The 27698-nt window shown below is 45.9% G+C and overlaps 1 protein-coding gene across 1 annotated transcript; it reads right to left on the reverse strand.

Moving 5' to 3' along the window:
- LOC119385139 (luciferin 4-monooxygenase) lies at nucleotides 1–27698 on the reverse strand. The gene is made up of 4 exons (XM_037652695.2): nucleotides 27605–27698; nucleotides 7329–7470; nucleotides 1135–1401; nucleotides 1–146 (listed from the first exon to the last, which is right to left on the reverse strand). Exons 1-4 carry the CDS (start codon nucleotides 27692–27694, stop codon nucleotides 1–3), a joined length of 645 nt encoding a protein of 214 aa, XP_037508623.2. The 5' UTR covers nucleotides 27695–27698.

Below are 27698 nucleotides of genomic sequence, written 5' to 3' on the forward strand. Positions count from 1 at the left end.
TCAACTTTCTTTCAAGTTAGCATTTTGCAGACGCTCAGTGAAGGCCTTTTTAAGTGCACTGCGTAAATCTTTTCCGACTTCGGAGCGTGGGATGCTGTCCAGGAACTCAACGCCACTGTGGAGCTGCTTGTGATAGGCCAAACGACCTGAAACGACGCAAAAATAGGTATATTTCGAAGAAATGTCGGCCTATGGATGCACCAGTATTGCAATTACGGCGACTTGAATAAGGACAACGTGAAAAACTTAATGAGCCATTCCACTCCGCGAAGGTTGATGACCAGCGAAGCCACACGTTGCAAAAGGTTAGCTAAGTGGCTAGCTAGCTAGTTGACTGTCTACGTCTTGATGCTTTCGTGGTCGTATCGTTAACTTGGTATATACCAGAATTCGCATGGCGCGACATCAGCGGGTGTCGAATGTGAATGACAGGACACATTCGACAAGGTGTCTTGTAATTCACATGAATATCGTGACATGCATTTCGTCTAAGTCAACGGTATAAGACAGTTAAGACTGTCCTAAAAGTAAGAGCAATGGTCCGAAGTTAAATAAGGAGATGACTGTGTATATTGGACAAAGCATTATTCACAGTGTAAATTCCTTCCTGTGTCCGTCCGATTGAATGCGCATCGATTCCCACCACGAACATGCACCAACTCGCCCAGCAAGATGTTCTTCTAAAATAAATTACATGGTTAAATAAGCGGCTAAGATAAAAATTTCTGACAGATAACATGCATGGCGTATGCAATACACCAAAATTAGCGGGTATTTTGCGGACTTTCATGAGTGGTTTTTGCAGCCTAGTGCGCTTCACACATCAAGGTTAACTTCATCGTCTCGAACAGCGCATAGACAAGGGATCGAGACATTGGTTTTAGACTGCCATGAATAAATAACCAACTAGCCTGAATTACCGCATTTCTTAATGTTAACGTACATAAGTGCGAGGATAGCGAGTTAGGCACTGTGCCATGTGCACAGTGATATCTTGGATCAAAAGCGTTGCAAGCTATTACGCATAGTGAAAAAATGGCTTTCGAGAATAAAGGTAATTTTGGAAGATCAGAAGTCACGCGGGGGGTGTGCCTCAGTCAGGGTTTTTAAACATGAAGGTTCCGAAAGCCTTACCGGCGACTACCTCTTTCAACCTCTCCGCTTCCTTCTGCTGTTGGAGAGGATCCGTGAGGCGGCGCTGGTGCACAACGAATGCCCGGGCAGCCTCACCATACTGCGAGTGTGGAACCCCGGCCACGACCACGTGTAGCACCTCGGGGTCGGAAGCCAGCAGCTCTTCCAACTCGGCTGGAGACACCTGCTGGTCCATGCACTTAATGAGTTCCTTGAACCGACCGCATAAGAAGAAGCAGCCGTCAGCCGTGTAGTAGCCCTTGTCCCCTGCGGTTACGGTTTCAACGACGGAGGGAATTTTTTGACATTGCCTTCGACGAACAGCTCGCATTCTTGAGAACAACTCATTTTTAGTGCGTGGTACTTACCCCATAATCGTAACACACATCGTGGGTTGGCGAGAGCGTTCGTACAAAGCACTAGCAGGGAAAATTTATGTTTAAATTCACCAACAAAGGGGCTGATGCCCTAGCGGCGACTCAAGTTGTCAAGACAGCCACTATGCAACCGGTCCTCTATTTGTTTACGGTTTTCTAACTTCATTATGAAAACTCGCCGGTGTTACCATTCCTACAGTTTTATGAATGACTCTTTTATGAACGTATGTGCGTTTGTGGTCGTGCGTATTATTTGTGTTTATATGTGATCATTGTATATCGGGTGTTTCAAGAAATGTGTCCGAAATCCCCAACAATCAGGACAACGCGATTTTTGCGAGCTGCCTTTTGAATTGCTTTCAGTTGCCAAGCACCTTAGCGCCTCGGCTTGTCGGCGTCTAATGTCGTCACGGTGTGTCATGTAGGCGGGATCCATCATAAAACGGGTATGCGCCACAAAAATTGGGCCAATCGCACAACTCTCAACGGGCCCACTAAAAATGAAGAAGGCACCAGTTAGCCCAACAAATAGCCGACGACGTTAGTGGAGCTGAAACACCCTTCCCTACATTCCGCAGGGCACTGAAACCGGGCATGCAGGGAAGAAAAGGGAGAACAATAAGAAGAAGAAAAGGAAGAAAAAAGAGAAGAAGAAGAGGCACCTTAGGGCTGAACTGAAACCGGGCATGTAGGGAAGAAGAAGAAGCACCCTAGGGTAAGCTGCATTCCGACGCAGTTTTCCGACGACGTTAGGTGAGCGGAAACACCCTTCCTTACATGCCCGGTTTCAGGCTTGGCACCACTAGTGCCTCATCAAAGAAATCTCTCTCAAAACACTGCATGCTTCGCACCTTCCCACGTTTCACGTTAGTGGAGCTGAAACACCCTTGCCTACATGTTTCGCACGTCCCAAGTTTTTCTGTAGCGGCAGGCATCTTAAGATGGTTAAAGACATCATTTGAGACAGTATATAAGTTAAATTAATTAAATTTTAATTAGTTTAATTAGGTGATTATTGCGAATGAGCCTAACTGAGTTAACTAAAAAGTCATTTTTTAACTCTTAATTACTGTTCAAAATGATGTATTTCACCATCTCATGTTGCTTGCCGCAACAGAAAAAAGTCACTGACTCATTCTGGACGTCTCACTCGAATATGGCAGTTGCGCTAATATGAAGACGAGCAAATAAATATGTTCAGAAGAGAGCGTACAAAATGCCAGACCTGCGCGGAATACTCAACAGAGTCACAGCGAAAGCTGGAAGAGCGGCCTTTCTTGAGCCCATTGTAAACTATCTTGAAGCAACTACTACAAGTGCATTTTCAAGGCACCCACTACGCCATAAATCATCACAATTTTTACAAATAGGGAAGCACTTACTATGCCATTATTCGTCATTCTGCGGAGAAGCGAGGTACTCGCTACACATCTGTAAGGCATAATGTGCACTTTGTTGATGGTGTGGTTGATGACGAATAATTATGGCTGAGCCGTTTGTAATGGGCTTGAAGCTTTAAACGACACACTCGTTACGCAATTTGCATTGTGTGATGTCTGGTTGTCATTTTACTCTTCTACCACACTAATTACATATGTTAATGTGATTCCTTGTGCGGCACGACGCCTGTGTAGGGTCTTTCGCGAACGAGTTTCAAGCCCCGGCCTGGCTCTGTGGTAAATTACTCGACTGCCCCGCAGCGTCATTCTACCTTAAGCGGGGTACCCGCTACACATATGTAAGGCATTATGTGAATTTAATTGATGCTCTGGCTGATGACGATGAAGAATTGTGCCTGATCCCTTTGTAATGTGGTGGAAGGATTAAACGACCCACTCGTTACACAATTCGTTATTTTACTCTGTATAACAAGCTGTATTTTGTGGGAACCACGCCCACCGCCTATCTCGAGATAGCGCCACGTGCTGCAGAGGCGGTGTGTGGCCCACCTGGGCGGTTTTAACGGGGCAGCCCGGGCGCTGCATGGAGGAGAGGAGCCTTGGCTGCCAGCAAGGACGGATGCTGCCCCCCGCGCGCGCTGGCCCATTGCTGCTGCCGGAAATCATGGTCACCGCCTCGCTGTCTCGTGTCCCTGGACCGACCCCGCCGTATGCCTCGTAGCGTGCAATAAATTATTGTTGTTTGTTGTGAGTTAAAGTTTCCGTAGTCCTTGTTTTAACTGCGGACGGGACGCAGCAAGCCCAGTACCCACAATTTGTTATTAGAAGTATTAACGCGATTCGTTACACGGCATGACGCCCGTATAGTGTCTTTTCACGAAGACGTTGTAAGCACCCGCGTGGATCTGTGGTAGAATACTCGACCGCCACGCAGAAGGCCCGGCTGCAAATCCTATCCAGTCCAGGCTATTTTTTTTTCTTTTTTCATTTTTTCTTATTTCGCGCGATAGCGGTTACGGACATTGGCGGTGGCGTCTGCGGACAACTACGGCACCCACAACGGCTGTTCTTGTGATCTCATGACAGCTTTCGCTGTAAAACCAGGGGCGTTTGCATTTTTGTACTCAGGAGTCGAATTCGCAGAGTTTTAAAGCGAAAGCTTTACTGGCCTAGTCGAGGAAGTTTCGCTGTGTATCTCAGCGTGGCCTTGAAGCGAAGAACGCATACCCGTGACAAGCCACCCTAAATTTAGTTCTGGCGTTGCAGTTGTGCACGAGCCTACATCGAACTCGTTCGCCGGCTCGCGTGTCTGCCTCTCCGAGTGCCCTTCCTCAGCGCCCGAGGTGAAACCGCAAGGTGCGCGCGCATCTGCTAGCATAGGAGCACGCGAGCGCGAGCTTTTGTTGGTGGTTTAAAGGGACACTAAAGGCAAATGTTAAGTCGACGTTGATTGTTGAAATAGCGGTTCATAAACCTCGTAGTGCTACTTTTATGCCAAGGAAGTGCTTATTTTGAAATAAAATCACGTTTTAGTGGTCCGCATCGCGTTAGCGCACATCAAATCACCCGCCTGAAATCAGACTTTCATACGTCACTGCTGCCGTGCCCAACGTTGCCCGCCTTTACGGCGCGACCGTCGACACTAGTAGCAGCAGAGCGAAAGTAGCGGGACCCACAGCAGCAACAACGGCCATCGAAGTCATCGAAGCTTGCCGAAATCGCCGCAATGGATGTGGACGGAGAAGTGGACAACGAGACATTGGCTCGCGACGCTGGGCTCCAATTCAGCGACTAAGCCACTTCGAGCGTAAGGGTTTATTCCGCGGCACCCAGTGAAAAGCCACATCGGTTTCCTTGCTGCAGCACTGGCGTTGTGTACCATTCGGGCATCCGGCAACATCACATGCATGCGGCATTTTGTCGAACTTTCTGTCAGAGTGACTTTCACGAGCGTGCAAAACACACGCGGCAGTACGCGATACCGAAACTATCACTGAGACGCGACCGCGTGAGCGAAGCAGTGCCGGGCGAAGCGCAGTTCGGCGAAAACGGAACCTTTGAACCACGAGCGCCGTTCCCCATGGCAACGCCACAGAGGTTCTTTTTTCCATGAATCAAACGGAAACGAACAAACAGTATTTATTACGTCTTTTGATGCACGGAAGGTTCTTTTTTTTATTGCTGTTAGTTTGATCACTAGTGATTTATTGTAGGCAGACTCTCATACGTCATCGGGATCACTTGGAAAATGTTCCACTCGTGGCGCTCATCATGCGATACATTTAGCTTAATTTCTCGGTAAGTAGGGCACTGCTGTTGATGATATTGCCGTTTTAGACGTTCTTATACATTGAGCTTTCACTCTGACATAAATTGTTATTTGCCTTTAGTGTCCCTTTAAAGGCCGAACTACATTCTGCGTTTTTGCTGGCGTTTTTTCGTCGTTTCGTTCATAGGCGTCACTCGGCGTCGACGCTATATGTGACGGTGGTCAAAACGTCCACCTCAGGACGGTCCAGATATCACCGGCGTCAGCGTCGGCGCCGGAAGCAATTCAATGGACGCAGAACCAATGAGGGTGCGGCTGGCCGCGACTTCCGCTAGGTAACGGCGTTACAGTGTACTCTAACGGCATCGTCGCTGCTGCCAAAATGGCTGCCGCCCGCCTCGGATATAATAAATCGTCGCCGTGCACTGTGTGGCCCGTAAGTCCTCAACTGATGCTTGTATTTGACTTAACTTGTTCCCTAGAAGCTTCGACAGCAAAGCGCTCGTGATATCTTTGAACTCTTTCCGAGAGCCGTACTCAAGTTTACCGGTAGGCTTAGCAGGAATGAGTGTATTGGCCGAATACGTGGCCTCAAAGATGTGCGACAACTTCAAGCTCAGATGCCATATATTACGAGTTTGTGGTGGTTCTTCTTAATGCCATTAACTGGCGCTACAAGTCAAATAAAGCAAAATATACCTTTCGGCGGCACTGTGACTCGTTTTTTGTACCAGAAAACTACAAATGAGACATAAAAGCTATAATCAGAAATATATATTGGTCCATTGACGGAAACTATACACTGCGTTCGAAGTGTCAGGTTCATTCCCTCTGGTCACATTGTACGACGCTGGGCCTGCGCTGGCCTCAGCGCCTTCCACGTGCTTGGCCGGCAGTCTCTGGCCGCGCTGATGTGACGATACCGAGAGGCGCAACGCCAGAAAGCACCGGCAGGCAAAAACTCTGCATGCGGTTCTGCCTTTAGGGACCTGGCGTTTCTCGCGTCGACTGCGGCGACGGCATCGGAAACTGTCAAAACGAGGGTAGTAAGTGCATGCAGTAGGGAGCGTTCGACTAGCCATATCGTTCGGTTGGCAAACTGTGCTTCAGATACCAGGGTAAACAAGCAACCAAGTAAGCAAGCTTTCGCTTGCAAAACCGGTCCTAGCCGAGCTAAGCCGCAGGCATTTTTTCGTTCGTAAGTGGTCCCTCCAGTTTACCGGCTGCCTTTGCTAATAATATGTCCACCGTCACAATTTTCTAGCACATATGCCCATACGACGAGCCCTAACATCAGTTTTTTTTTTGTAACTATGAGCTCAGGTTCATAATCGAGCCAAAATGATTTACTACGTGATATGCCTTTTGAAGTTCAGTACCGTATTTCTTATAAGAAACTGATTCTGCTTACCCAGCTCCTCCATTTCATCTTATTGTGGAAATAAGTTTACTAGCATGCTACCATAAGGGAAACTGTAGGGATATTTTAATATTCAAATAAATGGAAACCCAAGACGGAGAGATGGCTATTTATTTTTCAATTCAACTTCATCTACCCCCTTTGTCTTTTTTTTTTCGTATAGGAAAACCATAATCCGTCTTTTGTGGCTATCAGAGCCATCGATTCGCGCTTGCGGCGAAACTGACATTTTTCAGCCGAATATTTATGGGCGCGGAAATTGACCCATTGAGGCGCATCTAAAAAGATCATTACTTAGTCTTTCTAGTATGAAAAGAATGGCGAGTAACACTGCAGCCCGACGTAGCTACTCCGCAAAAATACGAATGGCTGTGGCTGGAAGGCCAAATGCCGCTAAAAAAAACTAAGCGCCATGCACCTTGTCCTCCTTTCCATTTTATAGCGTAATACAAGTTGCGATAACATTTAGGCTCCCCAATTTCTACGTTTGAATAAGATATATGCGCAGTATTTGAATGCGGGTCCAAGTAAATCATTTGTTGCATATCATTTGTTGTAGCGCCTCATAAGTCATCACGTAGTCAGACGCTGGCGAAACTTATATTCTATTTCTTTATTACTAGAAGGTAAAAATCCCGATGTAATTTGTGATTAATGAACGAGTATTAAGGTGGTATTGTTCAAGACGTCATAAAAACGAAAAAAATCAAGAAATATACTTCTCGCACCAGTGCGGACGAAGCCGTTTTCGTAGGCAGCAGATGTCGCACTCGGTTGATTCCAATAGGCCTTGAAGGCGGCGGGACCCTTCACGCAAACTTCTCCTTGCTGATTTGGTCCTAGAGGTTGACGTGTGCAGAAGTCAACAACCTGTATGGGAACAGACTGTGCTTATTACTAATTCAGTTACAGAGAAACATCAATGAATGTTTCCAATAGGCGTAATGGTGACCATCGTTAGCATAAATCGACACGGCAGGTATAACGAGTAACATGCAGGCTTAGCAACAACTTGTAGGTTTGGGCGAGTCGGTTCATGATGCGAAAACTAGAAGCAGCGCGAAAAAAACGACGACAAAAATAGGAACACACACAACAGGACTAGCGCTGAATTGCCAACTGAATGTTTATTGAAGAATCACCACTTATAGCTATGCCACCAAAAACGCCTTGTCACACAAAAAACGCCACAAAAAACCAACGATTGCGGACATGCGTATTGCTAAACTAACAGGTGTTTATCGAGAAAAGATCTCTCATGAGTAGTTAAACTAAGTGACGCCGCGCTGACACACTTATCTCCAGCTTTATTGATAAAATAAGCTTCCACGATTTCTCTTTCTTTTTTGGATTTTCCAAACGTCAAAAAACTAGTTTGCCCAAACTTGGGTGTGCATGCGCATTTTTTACAGTGCGAGGCTAGATGGCTGCCATAGCCATTTTTGACATTGTTCTTATGTTGCCTGGCCCTATCATTAAAGCATTGCCCAGTTTGTCCGATGTACACTCTCCCACAACTCAATGGTATCTCATAAACAACATCAGAGGTGCACTAGGTGAACTTCGTTTCATGGTTAGTAGTACATATCATTTGTTTTCGATCTTTCATAGCATTACACAGCGTTGAAAGTTTACGACGAGCAGAAAATACGAGGTTGACTTGGTGCCTGTTGGCCACTTTCTTCAGGTTATGCGATAACCTGTGCACATATGGTATCACATGAAACGGTCTCTTGTCTTTTTCTTGCTCATCAGTTTTTCTTGCTGAACGTTTCAATCTTTGTAGCAAAGTTTCACTCACAGCTGTGATGACGGAAGTAGGGTAACCGAATGATTTAAGTCTTTCGGTCTGATGCATTAGGCTAGCCTTCATTTGGTGCTCACATGATTTGTTAATTGCACTTTGTACACAGGTGATGGCGATTCCCCTTTTTACAAGCTTGGAATGGGCACTATCATACGGAAGGATGCCTTTCTTAGATCTAGGTCGATACTCCCAGCAGACATGTTCATTAGACTCAAGAAAGGAAATATTAACGTCCAAAAACTGTATGGTATTATTCTTAGGCGTTTCAAAAGTGAATTTCAGTCCCCCTCCAAGCATCCTAAAAATGCCCAGAATATTTTGGACTTCGTCATCAAAACAGTAACCTGGACGTTTCTTTAAAAGAATGAGGTAGTCATCAACGTAGCGATAAATACCAGTGACTGGAGAGTCAATTAACGCAGCGCAAATACGGTTGTCAACGCTAGATAAAAATATGTCACTGAGAATGGGCGCAATGGATGAACCAATACAAATGCCGGTGCGCTGAATGTAAAAAGTTCCATTGTGATTAATGGCTGTCGAATTGAGATAAAATTCTAAAAGCGTGATAAAATTGTCAACATTTATGCCTGCTGAGTTTTGGAAGTCTTGTTCATTTGTTTCACGGATTTGTTCTCGCACAGCGGCTAGCAAACCATCACATGGAAGAGAATTAAACAAATCTTCTACGTCTACAGAAAACGCCGTCACACTGTTTCCGTTAGTGACACAAAGGCCGCTTAGTTCGTTCACGAAATCCTCAGAACTTTTCACTTCAACGGAAGTTTCTTCAAATGTCCTTGCAAGAACCTTCCGACGTGCAACTGCCACGAAGCTTTTTCAGACACAATTACCCTTAACGGGTAGGTGGGTTTGTGCGTTTTACACGTAAAAAACACGTCAAGGAACCCAGAATCTGTCTTGCTTGTGATCTTCTTCAAATGCTCCAAATTAAGATCTCCAAGTAGCTTGAGAGCTTCCCTCCTTCGCTTCTTTTAATCGAAGTTCACTACCTTGAAGTTCTTCGCGATGGCTTCGTCGGACTTTTCTCCCAGGAGGTTTTCCGGTAGTAATACGAACGTTCCTTCCTTGTCGGATTGGAGGATATTCATGCTATTGCTCTTCAGCCAGGACACCACACGCTTGAACGGTAACTTGGTTGAATTCCGGGGGAGCGCATTCTTTATGACACAGTCGACGCCTTCTTTTGTTGCATGGTCCCTTTCCCGTTCGTCTACCTTATCTGCCATATCTCTAGCCATGGCCAAAAACTGCTGCCCTGATAAATGCGGTTCAAAACTGAATTTTGGCCCCTTGCCTAAAACAGCCTTCAAGTCACTGGGAACATCCGCCTCACCCAGAATGGTTACGTTGTCGTTAGGCTTAGGCTTCGGATCCGGTTTCCGTAAGGAAAGTCTGATGCGCTGCCACAAAAATTCGGTAGACTGACTTCAATCGTTGGCAATCGTTGGTTTTTTGTGGCGTTTCTTGTGTGACAAGGCGTTTTTGGTGGCATAGCTATAAGTGGTGATTCTTCAATAAACATTCAGTTGGCAGTTCAGCGCTAGTCCTGTTGTGTGTGTTCCTATTTTTGTCGTCGTTTTTGTCGCGCTGCTTCTAGTTTTCGCATCATGAACCGACTCGCCCAAACCTACAAGTTGTTGCTAACACAGATTTCTTCTACAATGGGCTCTATCCTGTCTTCACCGGCTGTGTCGAATCCTGCAAGCACCTGTGTCAGCCTAATCGCCGTCACTACTTGCCAGTCCAGAATGCTATCCTACTACATGAAGAACCAGATTCTACCCCCTGAGGTCAGTGCTTTCTTTGGTTTTGTGGAACCTTCGTGGGCACATACGAAAAGAATGTGCAAGCTGCTCAAGTCCGAGAAGTGGAGACAAATTCGCCTGTTCAATGATTGGCTTCAAGTGCTCGTTCAGGAGGGCAAAGACCCTTGCAGGGCTGTCCGAGCCATGCAAGAATACAGGAAACTTGTAAGTCAGTCTACCGAATTTTTGTGGCAGCGCATCAGACTTTCCTTACGGAAACCGGATCCGAAGCCTAAGCCTAACGACAACGTAACCATTCTGGGTGAGGCGGATGTTCCCAGTGACTTGAAGGCTGTTTTAGGCAAGGGGCCAAAATTCAGTTTTGAACCGCAATTATCAGGGCAGCAGTTTTTGGCCATGGCTAGAGATATGGCAGATAAGGTAGACGAACGGGAAAGGGACCATGCAACAAAAGAAGGCGTCGACTGTGTCATAAAGAATGCGCTCCCCCGGAATTCAACCAAGTTACCGTTCAAGCGTGTGGTGTCCTGGCTGAAGAGCAATATCATGAATATCCTCCAATCCGACAAGGAAGGAATGTTTGTATTACTACCGGAAAACCTTCTGGGAGAAAAGCCCGACGAAGCCATCGCGAAGAACTTCAAGGTAGTGAACTTCGATCCAAAGAAGCGAAGGAGGGAAGCTCTCAAGCTACTTGGAGATCTCAATTTGGAGCATTTGAAGAAGATCACAAGCAAGACAGATTCTGGGTTCCTTGACGTGTTTTTTACGTGTAAAACGCACAAACCCACCTACCCGTTAAGGGTAATTGTGTCTGAAAAAGCTTCGTGGCAGTTGCATGTCGGAAGGTTCTTGCAAGGACATTTGAAGAAACTTCCGTTGAATGACCCTTACTTAGTGAAAAGTTCTGAGGATTTCGTGAACGAACTAAGCGGCCTTTGTGTCACTAACGGAAACAGTGTGACGGCGTTTTCTATAGACGTAGAAGATTTGTTTTATTCTCTTCCATGTGATGGTTTGCTAGCCGCTGTGCGAGAACAAATCCGTGAAACAAATGAACAAGACTTCCAAAACTCAGCAGGCATAAATGTTGACGATTTTATCACGCTTTTAGAATTTTATCTCAATTCGACAGCCATTAATCACAATGGAACTTTTTACATTCAGCGCACCGGCATTTGTATTGGTTCATCCATTGCGCCCATTCTCAGTGACATATTTTTTATCTAGCGTTGACAACCGTATTTGCGCTGCGTTAATTGACTCTCCAGTCACTGGTATTTATCGCTACGTTGATGACTACCTCATTCTTTTAAAGAAACGTCCAGGTTACTGTTTTGATGACGAAGTCCAAAAATATTCTGGGTATTTTTAGGATGCTTGGAGGGGGACTGAAATTCACTTTTGAAACGCCTAAGAATAATACCATACAGTTTTTGGACGTTAATATTTCCTTTCTTGAGTCTAATGAACATGTCTGCTGGGAGTATCGACCTAGATCTAAGAAAGGCATCCTTCCGTATGATAGTGCCCATTCCAAGCTTGTAAAAAGGGGAATCGCCATCACCTGTGTACAAAGTGCAATTAACAAATCATGTGAGCACCAAATGAAGGCTAGCCTAATGCATCAGACCGAAAGACTTAAATCATTCGGTTACCCTACTTCCGTCATCACAGCTGTGAGTGAAACTTTGCTACAAAGATTGAAACGTTCAGCAAGAAAAAACTGATGAGCAAGAAAAAAGACAAGAGACCGTTTCATGTGATACCATATGTGCACAGGTTATCGCATAACCTGAAGAAAGTGGCCAACAGGCACCAAGTCAACCTCGTATTTTCTGCTCCTTGTAAACTTTCAACGCTGTGTAATGCTATGAAAGATCGAAAACAAATGATATGTACTACTAACCATGAAACGAAGTTCACCAAGTGCACCTCTGATGTTGTTTATGATATACCATTGAGTTGTGGGAGAGTGTACATCGGACAAACTGGGCAATGCTTAATGATAGGGCCAGGCAACATAAGAACAATGTCAAAAATGGCTATGGCAGCCATCTAGCCTCGCACTGTAAAAAATGCGCATGCACACCCAAGTTCGGGCAAACTAGTTTTTTGACGTTTGGAAAATCCAAAAAAGAAAGAGAAATCGTGGAAGCTTATTTTACCAATAAAGCTGGAGATAAGTGTGTCAGCGCGGCGTCACTTAGTTTAACTACTCATGAGAGATCTTTTCTCGATAAACACCTGTTAGTTTAGCAATACGCATGTCCGCAATCGTTGGTTTTTTGTGTGACAAGGCGTTTTTGGTGGCATAGCTATAAGTGGTGATTCTTCAATAAACATTCAGTTGGCAGTTCAGCGCTAGTCCTGTTGTGTGTGTTCCTATTTTTGTCGTCGTTTTTTTTCGCGCTGCTTCTAGTTTTCGCATGCAGGCTTAAATCTAAAATCGACCATCAATGCAGTCATTCGCATGCGCACACTGCGAATCTGATAGTTCAGGTAACAAGTTCCTATTTCTTATGCGGGGACACTTTTGTCCTCATAAATCCATGCACGATATCTGAGAGCAAGCTTGAAGTAATGATGAAACTCATAATAGCTAGAAACTTTCAAATCCTTTGCGTGGTGTTACGACAAAAGGGCTCTTGAAGTCAACGTCTGACAGCTCACTTATCTTACATTCTTCCCAACGCATAGTCAAAAAACGCATCTTGCCAATAGGCTTAAAGGGGCCATGACACGGTCGCCCAAAGATTTGTGGTTTTCAGCGAAAACTAGAAGTAGAGGGTCTATTATTCCTATACGGATTTCAAAAGTGGGCCGTAAAAGACTTTTTCAGTGCAAAACAAGACCTATAAGTCGCCGGCTGTAAGGCCCGCCCACCGCCGGCGACCGCCATTTTGCTATGACGCGTGTGACGTCACGTGCAGCACGGAACGGAGCCCCTCGTCTTCTACCAAAGTTTCAGCCGCTGCAAATCGTTCAATTTCAGTGCCAAGCTGAAGAAAGCTCAAACATCTCGATGTCACGGGCAGCTGACCACGGAACAATATCGTTCGCCGCAATGCAGAGGCTTGCACAGCTAGCTGCTTGTTACGTCACGGCTCGCGAGTGCACCAGTTTTGCCTGACTCTCGGGCCGCTCGTGTGTTTATAAAAATATTCGATTATAAATTAAGTGCTTGACCTAATGCGCTAACATTCCGCCAGCTCATTTGTGAATGCACAAGGATTAATCCACATAACACCGATTATGATAGAAAATTGGGTGTCAATTGGGTGACACCTTTAACGAAGGAAACCGGTCAGAGGAGAAGCGTCCACTACACTAACAAAGATAGATGTAGCAAGAAGCACTCGTCATACGAGTATATTTAGCTGTGCTAAGTTTGGAGAGAGTCGTGCTTCTTAGCAGGATTAATTTTCGAAGGGATGCTGGCGTTGAGATGACAACAGGATTTTTGAAATCGATTGATCATTAGCGGAGCGAGTGTCGTCGTCGTGTGGAATGTTAGTGTACAAGGCGGCTACGTTTAGTGTAAAAAGTATCCAGTTGTCAGGGGCGTCGTGGTGAAGAATGTGAGTAAAAAATTCGTCCGTGTCCTTGAGATACGATGGAAAGGAGGGAAGAATTCCTGTGACGAGACCATCAACATAGCTACTGAGCGGTTCAGTCACTGTGACGAGAGCCGACACTAGGATGAACAGGGCTGTTTGCCTTGAGTATCTATGGAAGAAAATAAAATGTTCCCACAACAATACATCGGGGGATTCCTGACTTCATCGTCTTTGATGATGCTGTATGGTGATTAGTGGCCAGAGATAGCCACAGATGGTCATCTCTGGCCACTGATAGGGCTATAGGTGGCCAAAGAGCGCCAGGGCAACAGTTATTAATGGTTGCCAGAGGTGGCTGTATAAGAACCTGAAATCATGTGTACTAAAAGTGCATAAAACATATTAATAAAATCATGACAGCAAAGTGAAAGTGCAGTGAATTAAAACGGTGACGTGGGTGAATGTACTAAAATGCGATGAAATGTCAGCGCACTACTCCCTCGCAAGGACCCTTGGAAGCAAGGGCCTATAGGGTAGTGCGTTAAAAAAAACTTTTCCTGTAGCAGCATTGTCTTTAAGAGGATGTGCTACGAATCCCCTGTACAAATGATTTTCAACCTCGCGACAACTTTGATTGATGATCAAAACATATTGATCAAAGAAGGGTTGCTGGCCAAAATACACTGCAGGTTATTCTCGCGATATGCATTAAAAAGTTTTTTTTTCTTGCCAGTACTGTCTCAAGGCACGTTAAGCACTGTCAGTACCTCCCCACATCAACTACAGGTCGGAGGTTCACTAACAGACAAGAGATGACCGTGCGTGCCATAAGCGTGTCCTAGTCTCAGTCTACTGAATATTACGTAACTTCGCCTAGATTTTGTTGCGGATAACCGGTTGCCAATTAGTGGCTTAAATAAAGGGGCCCTGCAACATTTCTTCAGCATTTTCAGGAAACACTGTCGATCGGTAGCCTGGAGAGCACGCGAGACAAACATTATAGCGCAGCACGCGGCCTAAAATTTACAATTAATTCTCAAATTCAGCTAGAAATTGTTGCTTCTTCTCTAGACAAATGATGCCATAAACCAAGATGACCGAGCCGTAAACCCAAAGTCCACGAGCATTGGGCTGATCTGAGCATTGTGAGCTGCATAGTAACCGCGCCCGCCGCGGGAGACCGCCACGTGCCCACTCGCGCGCTCACGATGACACTGAAAGTAAGCCGCGCACTCGAAGAAAAAAAAAGAAAAGAAAGTGCTCATTCATGACGCGTGCTGACAAACGGGTGTATCTTCTTGCCCCCTTGTCATCACCCCCTGCGTAGCTTTCGGCGCGCTCGCTGGTGCGCAAGGAGAGGAGAGAGACAGCGCTTGACGCGTGCGAGGGATCCCTGTGACATATTTGAAGAGAGCACGAAAAAACCACAACTCAGAGAAACGAAGGGGACAGAACGACACGCTGAAACGCGCTGTCTCCTTCGTTTCTCTGTGTAGTGGTTTTTTTCGCGCTTTCTTCAAACATGAATCTGCACGAACTAGCCCAACTGTTCCTGCAAGTCCCTATAACTCCGCTCGTACTTGACGGATTCTAAAAAAAGGTTTGGAGCCATTCGATGATTACTTGGAAAAATATTGCAGGGCTCCTTTAAATGAAGCATGATTTGAGTCCATGCATCAATCAAATGCTGCCAGCTCATTCTAATCATTTTACATAAATGAGCCTACATGTCCATTGCAGGGACAGCTATGGATGAGTTGCAAACGTCTGCCGGGGCGGATGTGGCCAACTGATCGGTCAGTACATTACCTTCGATGTATCAGTGCCCTGGCACCCAGAATATGACTCCACATAAAGTTTTTCAACTGGGCTCGTTCTCAAGGCACCCGTAGAAAGGCGAATGAGTAGATAATGGATAAGGTCCAGCATCTTCAAAGTGCTTGGTGTGGCAGACTGATAAGATATGGCCATGTAATCTAGTCGTGTGCGTATGAGGCTTTTGTGCAGGTTCATAAGGTACTTTCTGTCGTTAGTGGCGCTTGGCGGTACTCTTAAAATGTTCATAGTTTTGAAGCATTTATTTGTAAGCGATTTAATGTGTGGCACTAAGGTGAGCTTCGAGTCTAGAATTAAACCTAGAAATTGGTGGCCCGCATCTACATGTAACCGCTGACCATGCAGGTTGACTTCGGGATTTGGGTGAAGGCCTCTCTTTTCCAGGGATTCTTTTGTGGATTTAGCCTGAACCCATTCTCAACTGCTTATAGACGTCAGACTCTGCCCAGGCGGCGCTGCGAAAACCACCGTCACCAGCACCCTCATCGCAGCCCTGGCGCTAACTGGGTAGTACAAAGAGAGCCGTCCGCAAGCGAATGTGCATAGGTCACAATAGAACCCCCCCCCCCCTCTCTTTCGTTGGTGTCGAGGCGCGGTTTCCTAAAAATCAAGGACCTGGAAAGCTTATTCTGCCAATCCACGGTTCAAAAAAGCAGGACGCTCATCAAAGCGAACGGCAGGAACAATGCAAAAGAAGTTTTCAGTTATTCCGCCGCGCTGCAGCTCGCAAATACAAGAGAGCATCACACGACATCGATTTCGCAGCAAGCCCTCCGACGTCAGTTCTGTAGCGCCTAAATGCGTTTAAATCGTATATATACGTAATGCCAAAGCGATGAAGTACACACACGATCAATTTACTTCGCTATGTGTCTTACGATCAGTGGTCCAAAGCTCGCTTTATAAGGGACGAATGGCCCCGGCGATTTTCGCCTTTTCAGTAGCATTCTCCCTTCATCTCTCGCTTCCTGGGCATTGGACTGTTTCATTACGCATCCTCAAATGATCTCTTGATGGTTGTCTTCCTTCTGTACATACTGGAAATAAGCACATAAGTGTGCGTGTCCAATTTCTCGGGGCACAGCCAAAGGCAAAACCGTGGCCTCCGAAATAGCGTCGGCAATCGCGGAGGCCACGGGCAAAACAAACCTGAAGGTGGTCACGCCCAAGATTCTGCGATTTACTTGTACGGCGCACGTGTTAGATAGTTAGAACCGGAACTCTGAGCTTTCAAAACGTACGTGCACGATGCTATGTGGTGACGACCAAATGAGATTGTAGGATGTCACGGCGTGCGTATCACGCGTCTTCAGTCTGCCTCTAGCTGCTCACTCCGTGTTACACGGCATCCACCGCGGTCAGAGCTTCTGTTGAGCTTGATAGTCAAGGTTGCCATGGTGCTCCGCCAGGGCTACGCAAAACAGCAGACCCACATTATCACACTTACTTTCTCGTGCGACCGGCTTTGGAGAACCCGGGTACCTCGCTTACGCAACACGCTCTCAACGGCCCGTATCCAGCGCTCTCGCTTTTCTGCTTCGTACGACAACTATGGAAATCGATAAAGCTTAACGTTGTTGTGCAGTCGTTTACGTACGTGGCAATTCACAACGCAAGAATAGCGTCGATTGCGGCGTTTGTTCGTAGCCTGCGGAGCGGTCTCGTCTGCTGTTCTTTTCGCCGTCGTTCTGGCGAGTGATCCAGCAAGCACTTCATGGAGGTTCGGCGGCGCGTCCGACTAGCGAAGAGAAATTCACAGCTCTCTTTCTGAGTGTTAAATGCGCAAACACAAGCAATATTAAGCTCAATCGTTGTTTCGCAATCGCTAGTTGGACCTGGTTCCACAGCAAACTGTGCGAGGTAGTCGGTCTTTGTACTACCCAATACTGCTCCGACAGGTGGCACACGCGTCTTGCGAAACTCCAGACTCTGACGTCTATTTGGAGACCGTGTTGAGACCAAGTTGGACCTGTTGCTCACAAATTGCGAGAGAACACGATTTAAATGCAATCTCGATATCGTCAACATATCTTGAATAAAGCATGTTACATGGTTGTACAGACGAAGAGAACTCATTTTTTATAATAGAGTACAACTGAGCGCCCCAACCTGAGACACTCCAGCTTCCTGTGCGAATGATCGTGAAAGAGCATCTCCAACCCAAACGCGGAATGGGCGATTCCACAAATGACTCTCAATTATATTTAACATCATGCCACGTATATGTAGGTGTGATAGGTCTCTTAGCCTTGCAAGCCGCCACGTGGTGTCATACGCCTTTCCATGTGAAGAAATGCAGGCAGATAATATTGTTTGTGGAGAATAGCTCCAAGAATTTTTGCTTCTATACTTACAATATAGTCGGTGGTGGATTGACGCTCTCGAAAGCCGCACTGATATGGATCAAGCAATTTGTTCGCGGCAAGTTAATCATTTTTCAAACACTTTACACAGGCAACTTGTTCATGCTATAGGCTTGTAACCGGAAACACAGTATGGATCATTTCTTTGTTTCAGAATTGGAATATATATTGTCACGTAGCCAAAACAGTATGCAGGGTTCGTTCAGCAAACAAGGTTTATTGGAGCGAACTTGTGCTCCGCAATAGGCTCAATGAAAAATGGAAGCGGCGAACAAGCAGCCGACAAAGCGACGTGCGCACGCGAGCGTTGGCGGAAAACGAATGCCACGTCGTTCTTTCGTGCGAGCGTTTATACATCGGCATGTTTTATTGTGGAACCACCGGATTAGACAGAAAACACTGGTCTTGTGACGACAGGGCAAAACACTGTTCCTATCAAATCAGATATCCCGTGCGGCATACAAGAGAGAAAGGAGAAAGCACACACTTCGCTTCGAACATCGATAAGACAACCTAGCGCGGCGAGATGCTAGAAGGTTAGTTCATAAGGAAACAAACCAGAGGGGATGGTTGGCGGCAATATTCGCCGCGAGATCGTGCTATAGGTGGCAGCATCGTCGCTTCGTTTGTGTGGATAGGCGGTCGGCGGCGCGTATACAAATGTACGCAGCGGCGCTTCACCGTAGGTGGTTTGAGTCGAATGTCGGCGAATAAAGCACGTTGACTGCAGCCTAATGGTGATGTATACGCCCTCCATTGAAACATTAATGCGCGAAACCGGCCTAACGTTCCTATTACGTGTGAGAGAAGCGCAATCTGCCAATAAATGGGTCTTGCACGTGTTTAAATTGTGTTTTGCCTAGACCACAATATAAATAGTGTTGCGCGACTGAGCCAATTAAGTGCTTACTTCTTTCTCTAGCGGCTACAAAAAAAAGGGCGTGTATTTCTGCGTAATTAGATGAAGTAGAGCTCCGTGCACGCTGCTTTCCGCTTGTATGAATACGCGTACTGCTATGGAATTGTGTGGCTTCAGTTCTTTTTCACCGCTAACCGGCTTCTGCAGATGCTAGTTCATGCTTTGCGGTATCACAAGGATTTCCAAATCTCTAACACTTCACGAGATGGCGTCGCTAAGATTCTGCATTCACACCTCGACATTTAGTACCTTTTGTTTCGTTTAGGACGACGTCAAATGCACCATGTGATGTGCTTGAACGACAAAGTGGTACCCACATTGAAATGATTTTGGCGAATGGGCGGTACGATGGTTAGACCTAGCGCCATAGCGACACATGCGTGCACCCACTTGTTGGAGTGCATACAAGCCTCGTAAGGCCAAATGCTTATGTAAATTGTGTAGGCATACGTACGAGCATTTGATACTGTGCTAGGACAACGGAATAAGCTGTATTTTGAGGACGTGCATGACGTACGCACATATGTGAACACGGTGTGGCTAGTGTGCCTAGCAGACGACGCAAGGAGCCATCCACACCACGGGGTTTCATCCGCTCGCCGCTAGGTGCCGACTCTCTCGCGGCCAATAGCCTACTTCCAAGCTGACGGGATCTCGCCAGAGGACCATATAGCGTTGTAGAGGAAAACGAGGGTTACTTGTACTTCGAAAGGCAGGTGTTTCAGCATCTGGTATATTACTCGATCAAAACCAGAGGCAGACTTATTGCAACTATTTAGTGGCACCAGCAGTTATGCTAAACAGAATGGTTGGTTATATGTGTCGTTTTTTTGTGCATTTCCGTTGTAACTTTTCTTGTTCCATTTCTGCTTCGGGCCTTTGGAATGTATCAGAATAGTGTGATGATCTCCATATGTGTTCAAAATGTGCGTCCACAAAATTAACTTTGTCTTCCAACCTTTCTCTTTCGATATTTACCACAGGTAGCAAACAGGTGTGTTGGCCTTTAACTCTTTTGACCTTTTTCCAGGCTTTACGCTCCTCTGTGGAAGAGTTGATACTGGATATAAACTCGGCCCAGCTCTCTCGCCTTGCTCCTCGGCGCTTCCTCCTTCCCTAGGATTGGACACGCTTAAGGTTTTCGATATTCTCTGCTGTTGGAGATTCTCGAAGCATACACCATGCTTTGTTCTGCTTTCTCCGCGCTTTGCTGCATGCATCGTTCCACCAGGGAACACATCGTTTGAAACCTTTACCGCTCGCTTCAGGAATACATTTGGAAGCGGCATCAAATAAAAAAAGCTGTAAAATACTTCGCAGCGTCATCTGTGCTTAAAGCGGACATGTCCGCCCATGTCATGAGAGTAAGGGTTTGGTGCCGTTACCAAACGGATGAAGAAGAAGAAGAAGATGTTTAATGGCGTGAAGGAGGAGAGGTCGGCCTGGAAAGCGGGTTTCTAGCCTACTACTCTTCACGGAGTAAGGAGAAGAGGGGGATAACGAGAAAGGTATGATGACAGGTGACTAGGGCATGGCACAACAACTCACTGTATCCGCTGTCCTGTGCAGAGACAGGACACGAGCGAAAGTCAGCCTTCCACCTAGGGGCCTGCGAAATGAGTTCATTTTCAATTGGTACGCTCAAAGTTACCTTGAAATGATTAATTCAATAAGGCTTTTGAGGAACTTTCTATTTAAACTAGGCTAAAAGCGTCAGCGACAATCTAAGGCGGAGTATGATTTGTTTGCGCGGCTAAAACACGTGGGCCCCTTCGTGCTCAAAAGATATAGCCTAGAAGAAAAAAAAAGCTCGTCATTAAGACGTCCTCGAGCGTCGCAGCGAAAATCGCCCTATAGTACACTGTATGCATTAAAGTCACCAAGAACCAACTGGAGCTCTGGGAACTCGTCAATGAATGATTCTACGTCGCGTTTGTGAAGCTGATAATGCGGGGATATGTATAAAAATAAAATGGTGATAAGTTTATTTAAAAGAACAACTCAGACGACATCTGCCCCAATGTATGTTTGAAGTGTTAAATGTGTGCACGATACAATGCTGTCTATTATGGTGGCTACGCCGCCAGATGACGCTACAGCGTCATCGCCGTCTTTACGGAAAAGAACATGGTGGCGGAGAAAGTTTGTATGCTTGGGTTTTAGGCGTGTTTCCTGTACATGCTGCACTTTTGAAGCGACTATTGATAAGTTCCCGTACATAGAGGTTTCTAAGAAAGTTTCTTATGTTTTATTGTATTGTTTGCGTAACTCTGCTAAGCATGAACTGGTGCTGTGTGTGCAATTGAATAGTGTTGAGTGTTCACAAGAATGGTTGTCTGTTTTAGGAAACAGCACCACCGTCCGGCCACGAGATGAATTCTTTAGCTTTCTAGGCACGGTCGGAAGATCCGCGCCGCGCTTTTGGCACCAGACGGGCCGACGTCGTCTCCATTGCATCCTAGGAGGCACTAGATGCCCGCACGTGCAATCTTGGAGTTAGAGTTGCGGGCCTTGCCTGGTGAGACGAGGCTTTGAGGCCTGAGGGCCCTGGAGTCACCGGGCTCTGTTGGCGGAGTAGATTGAATTACAGCCGCCACGGGGGCAGGGGCCACAGCCGATGGCTCACTCTGCGCGGACCCTCTTATGCGCTGCATCAGCATAAGATTTGGTGTGAAAAAGTGAACATCTTTTGTGTGCGTCTCTAAATAAAACGTTCTCTCTCGTATTTTTAATTAAACAATGTTCTTTTCTTTCTTCCATGTTGACCATGATCTTGAATACGCAGTGTGGTCCTCATTAGAGTTCACACAGTGAGCTGCAGTTTCACAATTGTCAGCGTTGTGATCGTTTAAAGGACACCTGGAATAGGACACCTGGAACTATGGCCGTATCTAAGAAAATAAAGCACCTGCGGGGATTCAGTATTTATGGCCAGACTCTCAGTTTTGTGTAACCTGTTTCTCAGGCAGTTCGCTTGATGCAAATATTAATAATATTTGTTTGGTTGTCCCGTCATATAATTTTCTTCTGAACATTTACTACGTTTTGGTCTTTCCAGCCATCAAGGAGTTCGGTGTCTTTGAAATTCAACAGATCGTTGACAGAAAAGACATCACGAGCATTATTCATTGAGCAGTGTGATACAACTTTTATGTAGAAGCTTCCAAAAGATGTTAGTGCAGGCAGTTTTTAATACTGCCTGTGGCCTCTTAGTTAAAGCAGGAGATCGCCGCTGGACGTTTTGGTTGCCTTGTGACCTGGACCGTGTTTCTCTGTCATGCTTTTTGCAGCCAAAATTGAGAGATTGCCCTTGCTTTTTTCTTGTGTACTGTCGCTGTGTATCAGATGGAGCTTGGAGAAGTGCTGCTTATTGGAAAAGAGTTCAAGCGTTGCTTCGGTGCGGAGCCTCTTAAGGTTACCATCTGGCGTTGGAAAGTATGCATTAAACATAACGGAAGTGTTGTTTTCGGCAGTGGTGCCACCGTCCACCACCGAGCCCTACACGGGGACGCGACAGGAAGTATGCAAAGACGAGTGCTGCCAGCGCCAGCTGTACACCAATACTACAACCACATATGGCGAGCGAAGACTGGTCATTCATACAAGGTTTAACCCTTGCCGCCAGGAAAAATTTGATAAACACGCAGACCGGGCTAGTTCGTACAGATCCATCTTCGCAGGAAGCGCAACACTACACACAGGGACAGCAAGGAAGAAAGACACACACAAGCGCTTAACTGCAACTAAGCTTTTATTTGGAAGAGCGAACATATAAAAGGGTAAAAGAATGAAGACACAAAAAAAAACAGAGAGGCCCACGTGTCATGCCAGTCATCACTCATCCATTCTTGCTTCACACACCATCTAAAAAAGTCACAGTTTCGCCGCACCAGCGAAGCAATGAATGCGATAGCAACGAATTGGAATGTAACGCGAAGAACGGAAAGCAGCTCGAAATTGCCAGCGCGTCGCTCAAGCTCAAAGGACGCACGAAAAGAACGCACACAGTACGAGCGCGAACTATCATGCGTCACAGCTCGGCACTTGAAGCGCACTGCTCAAACATAAAGCAGGACGCGCGAAACGAAAGAACAGGTACACACAGGACGAGCCGCGAACTGTCACAGCTGTTACTTATTTCTCTTTCAACAGCGCGCTCCTTTCGCAAACGCGGCCGCTGCAGCGACAGAAGTGACTTTCGTACGCTCTGTGACTGCAGCGCGGACATCGCGGGGAAGGCACAAGACATACAACCGCCCGCTCCACCCCCCAGGCCACCCCCTTCTTTCCTCAAGATAAGCGCGCGAAGGCGACCACGCCCTGTAGGGCGAAGAGCAATGACGTTCGCAGGAGCGGGGCGACGATCTTTAAAGCGCGCACCGCGCGCACTTAGCGCCATCTCGGTGGTGACCAAGAAAGCATGCTGAAGTAAATGTGTATATAAATATCTCACCGTTAGCAGGCTGAAAGACGGTACTCTTCGTGGCCTAGCCGTCTAACGCCGCGCGCTGCGAAGCGAGAGGTCGCCCGTTCGACTCCGCGCGTAGGAAAGTTTTTGAAATATTTTCGTGGCATTTATATATATATATATATATATATATATATATATGTATATATATATATATTATATATATATATATATATATATATATATATATATATATACGGAGAATGGCGCCGGCGGCGGCAAAGACCAGCCGAGACTGTCTATATAATTGCTATCGCAATAACAACGAAGATCTGTCTGTGTAAGCGAGATAGACGTTGCGCGCACAAACTGAAAATCCTCCCGTTTCATTTCTGTAGCTTCAACTATCAAAACGCACGTGTCATCAAAGTACGGCACGCAACCACAATCATGGAAGTGGGTAGCCAGGTGGCTATCCGCGCATTTCTGCACCTTATTATCATGCTCTTTTTCCCGGTCATCGATACACCTTTCAGTTTGTCCAGCGTATGCGCGGCCACACCACAAGGGTATTCTATACACAACACTGTGCACATGGAACATAGTCATTGCGATGGTTGATTCTCCAACACTTTTTTCTTTCGAAACAGGGCAAGTTTCATTACACATTTTACACAATTTCTCTGGTGCAGACATAACCACCCTTATGCCAGCCTTATTTCCAATACTCTTATGTGCTACGCCGTGGGTATAAAGAATAACAGCACTCTTCTGCTGCTGCAGGGAAATACCATCACGAGGTCTATTTTGTTTCTTTAAATCCCTATAGAGCGATTCAGCTGCAGCCGTAACGAGTCCAAGTAGGTAACCTGCCACCTGCAACTTGCAACATGTTCATCAAAGGTCTTCTGCATTAGGTGCAAGCACGGCTTCTTTAAAGAATTGAGAAGGCACATACGTGCAACGGACCTCTTTACAACTTTGGTGTGTGCAGAAGAGTAAGGCAGCAATGTTTTTCCACTCCTAGGCTCATAAAACCTACAGACATGGTTATCCAAAAACTGTAATGTCAGGTCAAGAAACTTATGAGTGTTCAGATTTGACATTTCGTGCGTTAGTTTTAGAGGCTGACAAACCGTCTCAAAATTCTTAAAGACAAAATCCGCTCAACCTTGAAACTTATTGGAATCACATTTCAAAATAACCAGATAATCATCCACAAACCTGAATATTTTCACAAATTTAGCTCCTAACAACTTATCATCTAGTATACGATCTAAGTGGGCAATCATAATTTCGCTAAGTATAGACGCAATAGCAGAACCAATAGAATGTTTCTTGACCTGATATTACAGTTTGCAAACGATTGCATATTGTAACATCATTACGATCTCTTGTATGGCAATTACGTCCCTATCCAGCTTTCTTCATCATTAAGATGGGCAGTGAGAAAATATCACGCAAAATTACTGTTTCTTCTTTTCTCTGAATAAAAACTGCAGCTTCATCGCTAAGATTCGGGCCTCCAGGAGTGGATACCGGACTTAAAGGCCAACTCCGGCGATTTTTTCACCATGTTAGGGTAATGGTGCTTTTATGTTCCTGAGACACTCTAGTCACGCGCCCGATAGCAGAAATGCTCAGCAAATTCGAAAATAATTTTTAATAAGCAAAAAGGCGCAATACCGAAACCGAAACCCAACCGAGTGTACTGCCTCTGTATGACGTAGTAGTTGTTACGAACCGGAAGTCGTGCAAGGTATGCCGGGCACGCCGGCGCGGAGTATGAAAACTGTGACAGCCGGGACGAGCAGGCGCACAGTGGAGAGGTGAGGACGCCGCGCATCAGCTGTAATGTCTGCGACTGACAGTGCCGCATCTGATACTGACAGTTAGCGGTGCCCTCGGCTGCGTCACTTCCGTCGCCTTAACAATATTGACGTCACAGACGCAATGTTGCCAATAATTGTGGGAAACCGGGAGGGCGTTTGCAGACAATCTTTAAAATTCATTTGCAAACAACCTGCGCGTGTCTCAAGCTTGTAATTTGGCATAAATGACGGAAACTTTCAAAGGAACGTACCCAGCGAATTTCATCGAAATCCATCGAACTCGAAAAATCACCGGAGTTGGCCTTTAACCTTTCTTTCACCCTGCAAGAGCGGCGCTCAGTGATTTCTGCTTCAAGTAATCTATGGCACCTCTATGTGATGACATTACTGAAGCAAACCGGCGCTATCTGATCCGACGAGTCACTCAGGAGCTTCTGTCTTTGCGCACCTTCTAACACCTCCGGAACTGTGCTTTCGAAATAAGCAACATTGTGGCAGTATTGATACCGGGCATTGAAACCTCGTAACGTTCTTTCTGAAGACCTCGTGCATTGCCATATTTGTCGAAGTAATAAATTAGATGACTTTGATTCGCCTGGATGGATTTCTGATTGAGAAAGTCAGTGAAACTGAGACTTGACTGAACTGAGGGACCATACCCTCGCAAGCATTCTTCGTATGCGGCTTAACCCTGCAGTGACGTCGCCCCAAGATCTTTCCATAAAACTATACACGCTAAACATGCCTAAAATTTCTCTCTGGATAATGCCAAAGCCAATTGTGCGAATTTAAGCCCATGTAATACCAAACATATGGAAAACAATTCCTTCTAGACTCAATGCTTTCGCGGCAGCCTACATTTCGCACATGTGGATATATACAAACCATGTTTTCGTAGATGGCTCTGTATGACGGTCAACTTTAGCTGCAACTTTCACTGTAACTGGAATGAGTATGACGGCAACGCCTTAGTATAACACATTGAACGCTGTGTACTGCAGCGGAGGGGACCAGTGTTCGAAAAGCAGTGGCAGCATATCACAACAAAAAATCACCAAATCAACTGCGTATCGTGACACCACGTTGACATTGCAACGGATTAGTCATAATGCAGCATGAAATAGCCTACAGGAGACTGGTATATGACACCACCAGTCTGTTGACTAGGACGTTTCAATATGGACATATTATTAAAGTGGATTCTTAATCCTTAGGGAATAGGTGAAAACGAACACCCTGACGACGGAGCAACAAGGGCATAAACTAACGCGAAAGTAATAACAATTCAATTTTCCCAGGTGGCACCAATTTCATGCACTTTAGTACTATCAATACTACTCCATTATGTCCCCTATATGGAGCAACCATTCGACTACGCCGAACGTTGTGAAAAGCGCTTCCGTAGAAGTGAGGCTGGCTCGCCCCTCTGGCCACTTGAGTGGTTACGAAGAGATAAAGAAAAGCTGCTGCATAAACAATGGCTCGGTGTTGTGTACAGGCGCCGATAGCACTAAGAAGACTGTACTGAAACGTAAGCCTGCATGTTGTGCCCTTTACTCAAGAGAGAGATACAAACGCCTTTATTTGTGCAAGGATAAGAGCTTTTAATCGTAGGGTGGAGCTTTTAGTTCAGGGCCCCATTGGCTCGCGCTACTCCTGATGCCCGCTAGATCATACGATGCTGCTCCTGCGGCTCTGAGCTGGTCAGCGCCGTCTCCCAGGAGCAATGTGAGGGTGAAGGAATATAGGGGTAGCCTGGTGAGTGTAAACATTCCCAGGACAATGCAACACGTTCCCAGTGTGTGCCCTCACTAAGCGCATAGCGAAGAACACTTAATTGCAACGTAAGCTGTGGCGACTTCCCGCCCTTTTTGGAGAAGGTTTTGAATGCATGGTCGACTATGCCCCAGCTGTACTGCAATTTAGGTTAAGTTTTCAGAGAAAGCCGGCTATATTCCTATCTTCTATTCCTTCTTATCCCGGTGAGGATTTCTTGGCTAGACACGCTCCGGGCCGGTCTGTCCACCTCACTGTTGGTAAAATTATCTTGCTGCGTATCTTTACACGGGCCACGAACACTTTCCGATCGCCCGTAAATACGTGAATATGCGTCTGACGAAGCCTTTGGCGAAAAGAGCTCTTGACTTTTTTATATTGGTTCTGCTCAGAACGACTTTCGTGCCCACAGATAATAACTGTGTTCCCTCCTCCTTCTGTGCGCACAGAGCTAAGTTGATCATCTAATTTTTCACGTTTCTGTTTGTAGTGATTTTCTGTGGACAGCTTTGAAGAAACAAAACTCGCTACTTCCCCCCCCCCCGCGCACCCCAAGAAAAGTTTGAACACAGTACATGCATACAATAAATGCACTGATCACTTCACGTACTGGAATTAGGATTTCCTGTAATTTTGTTTCAACCGTATATAAGTTACCTTTCATTTCAAAGAAAGCTCTCACTCACTTTCCTTTCAAACTATCATTCACTCACTTTCATTTCAAAGAAAGGAGCAGGCTTGCCAACACTCTTCAAGTCATCCAGATGTGTTGAACATGCGATGCAGCTGGTCAGCTCGGTCATTCCA

Source organism: Rhipicephalus sanguineus, chromosome 1 (genome assembly GCF_013339695.2).
Source record: "Rhipicephalus sanguineus isolate Rsan-2018 chromosome 1, BIME_Rsan_1.4, whole genome shotgun sequence".
Classification (NCBI taxonomy): Eukaryota; Metazoa; Arthropoda; class Arachnida; order Ixodida; family Ixodidae; genus Rhipicephalus; species Rhipicephalus sanguineus.

What these genes read in the sequence shown, in the direction of transcription:
- LOC119385139 (XM_037652695.2), bottom strand. Translation starts at nt 27,694, where the DNA reads ATGACCGAGCTGACCAGCTGCATCGCATGTTCAACACATCTGGATGAC. An exon ending in AAACGGCTTCGTCCGCACTG is followed by an intron (nt 1,402 to 7,328) that starts GTGCGAGAAGTA and finishes CCGTAACCGCAG; the next exon opens with GGGACAAGGGCTACTACACG. An exon ending in GTTGAAAGAGGTAGTCGCCG is followed by an intron (nt 147 to 1,134) that starts GTAAGGCTTTCG and finishes GCGTCGTTTCAG; the next exon opens with GTCGTTTGGCCTATCACAAG.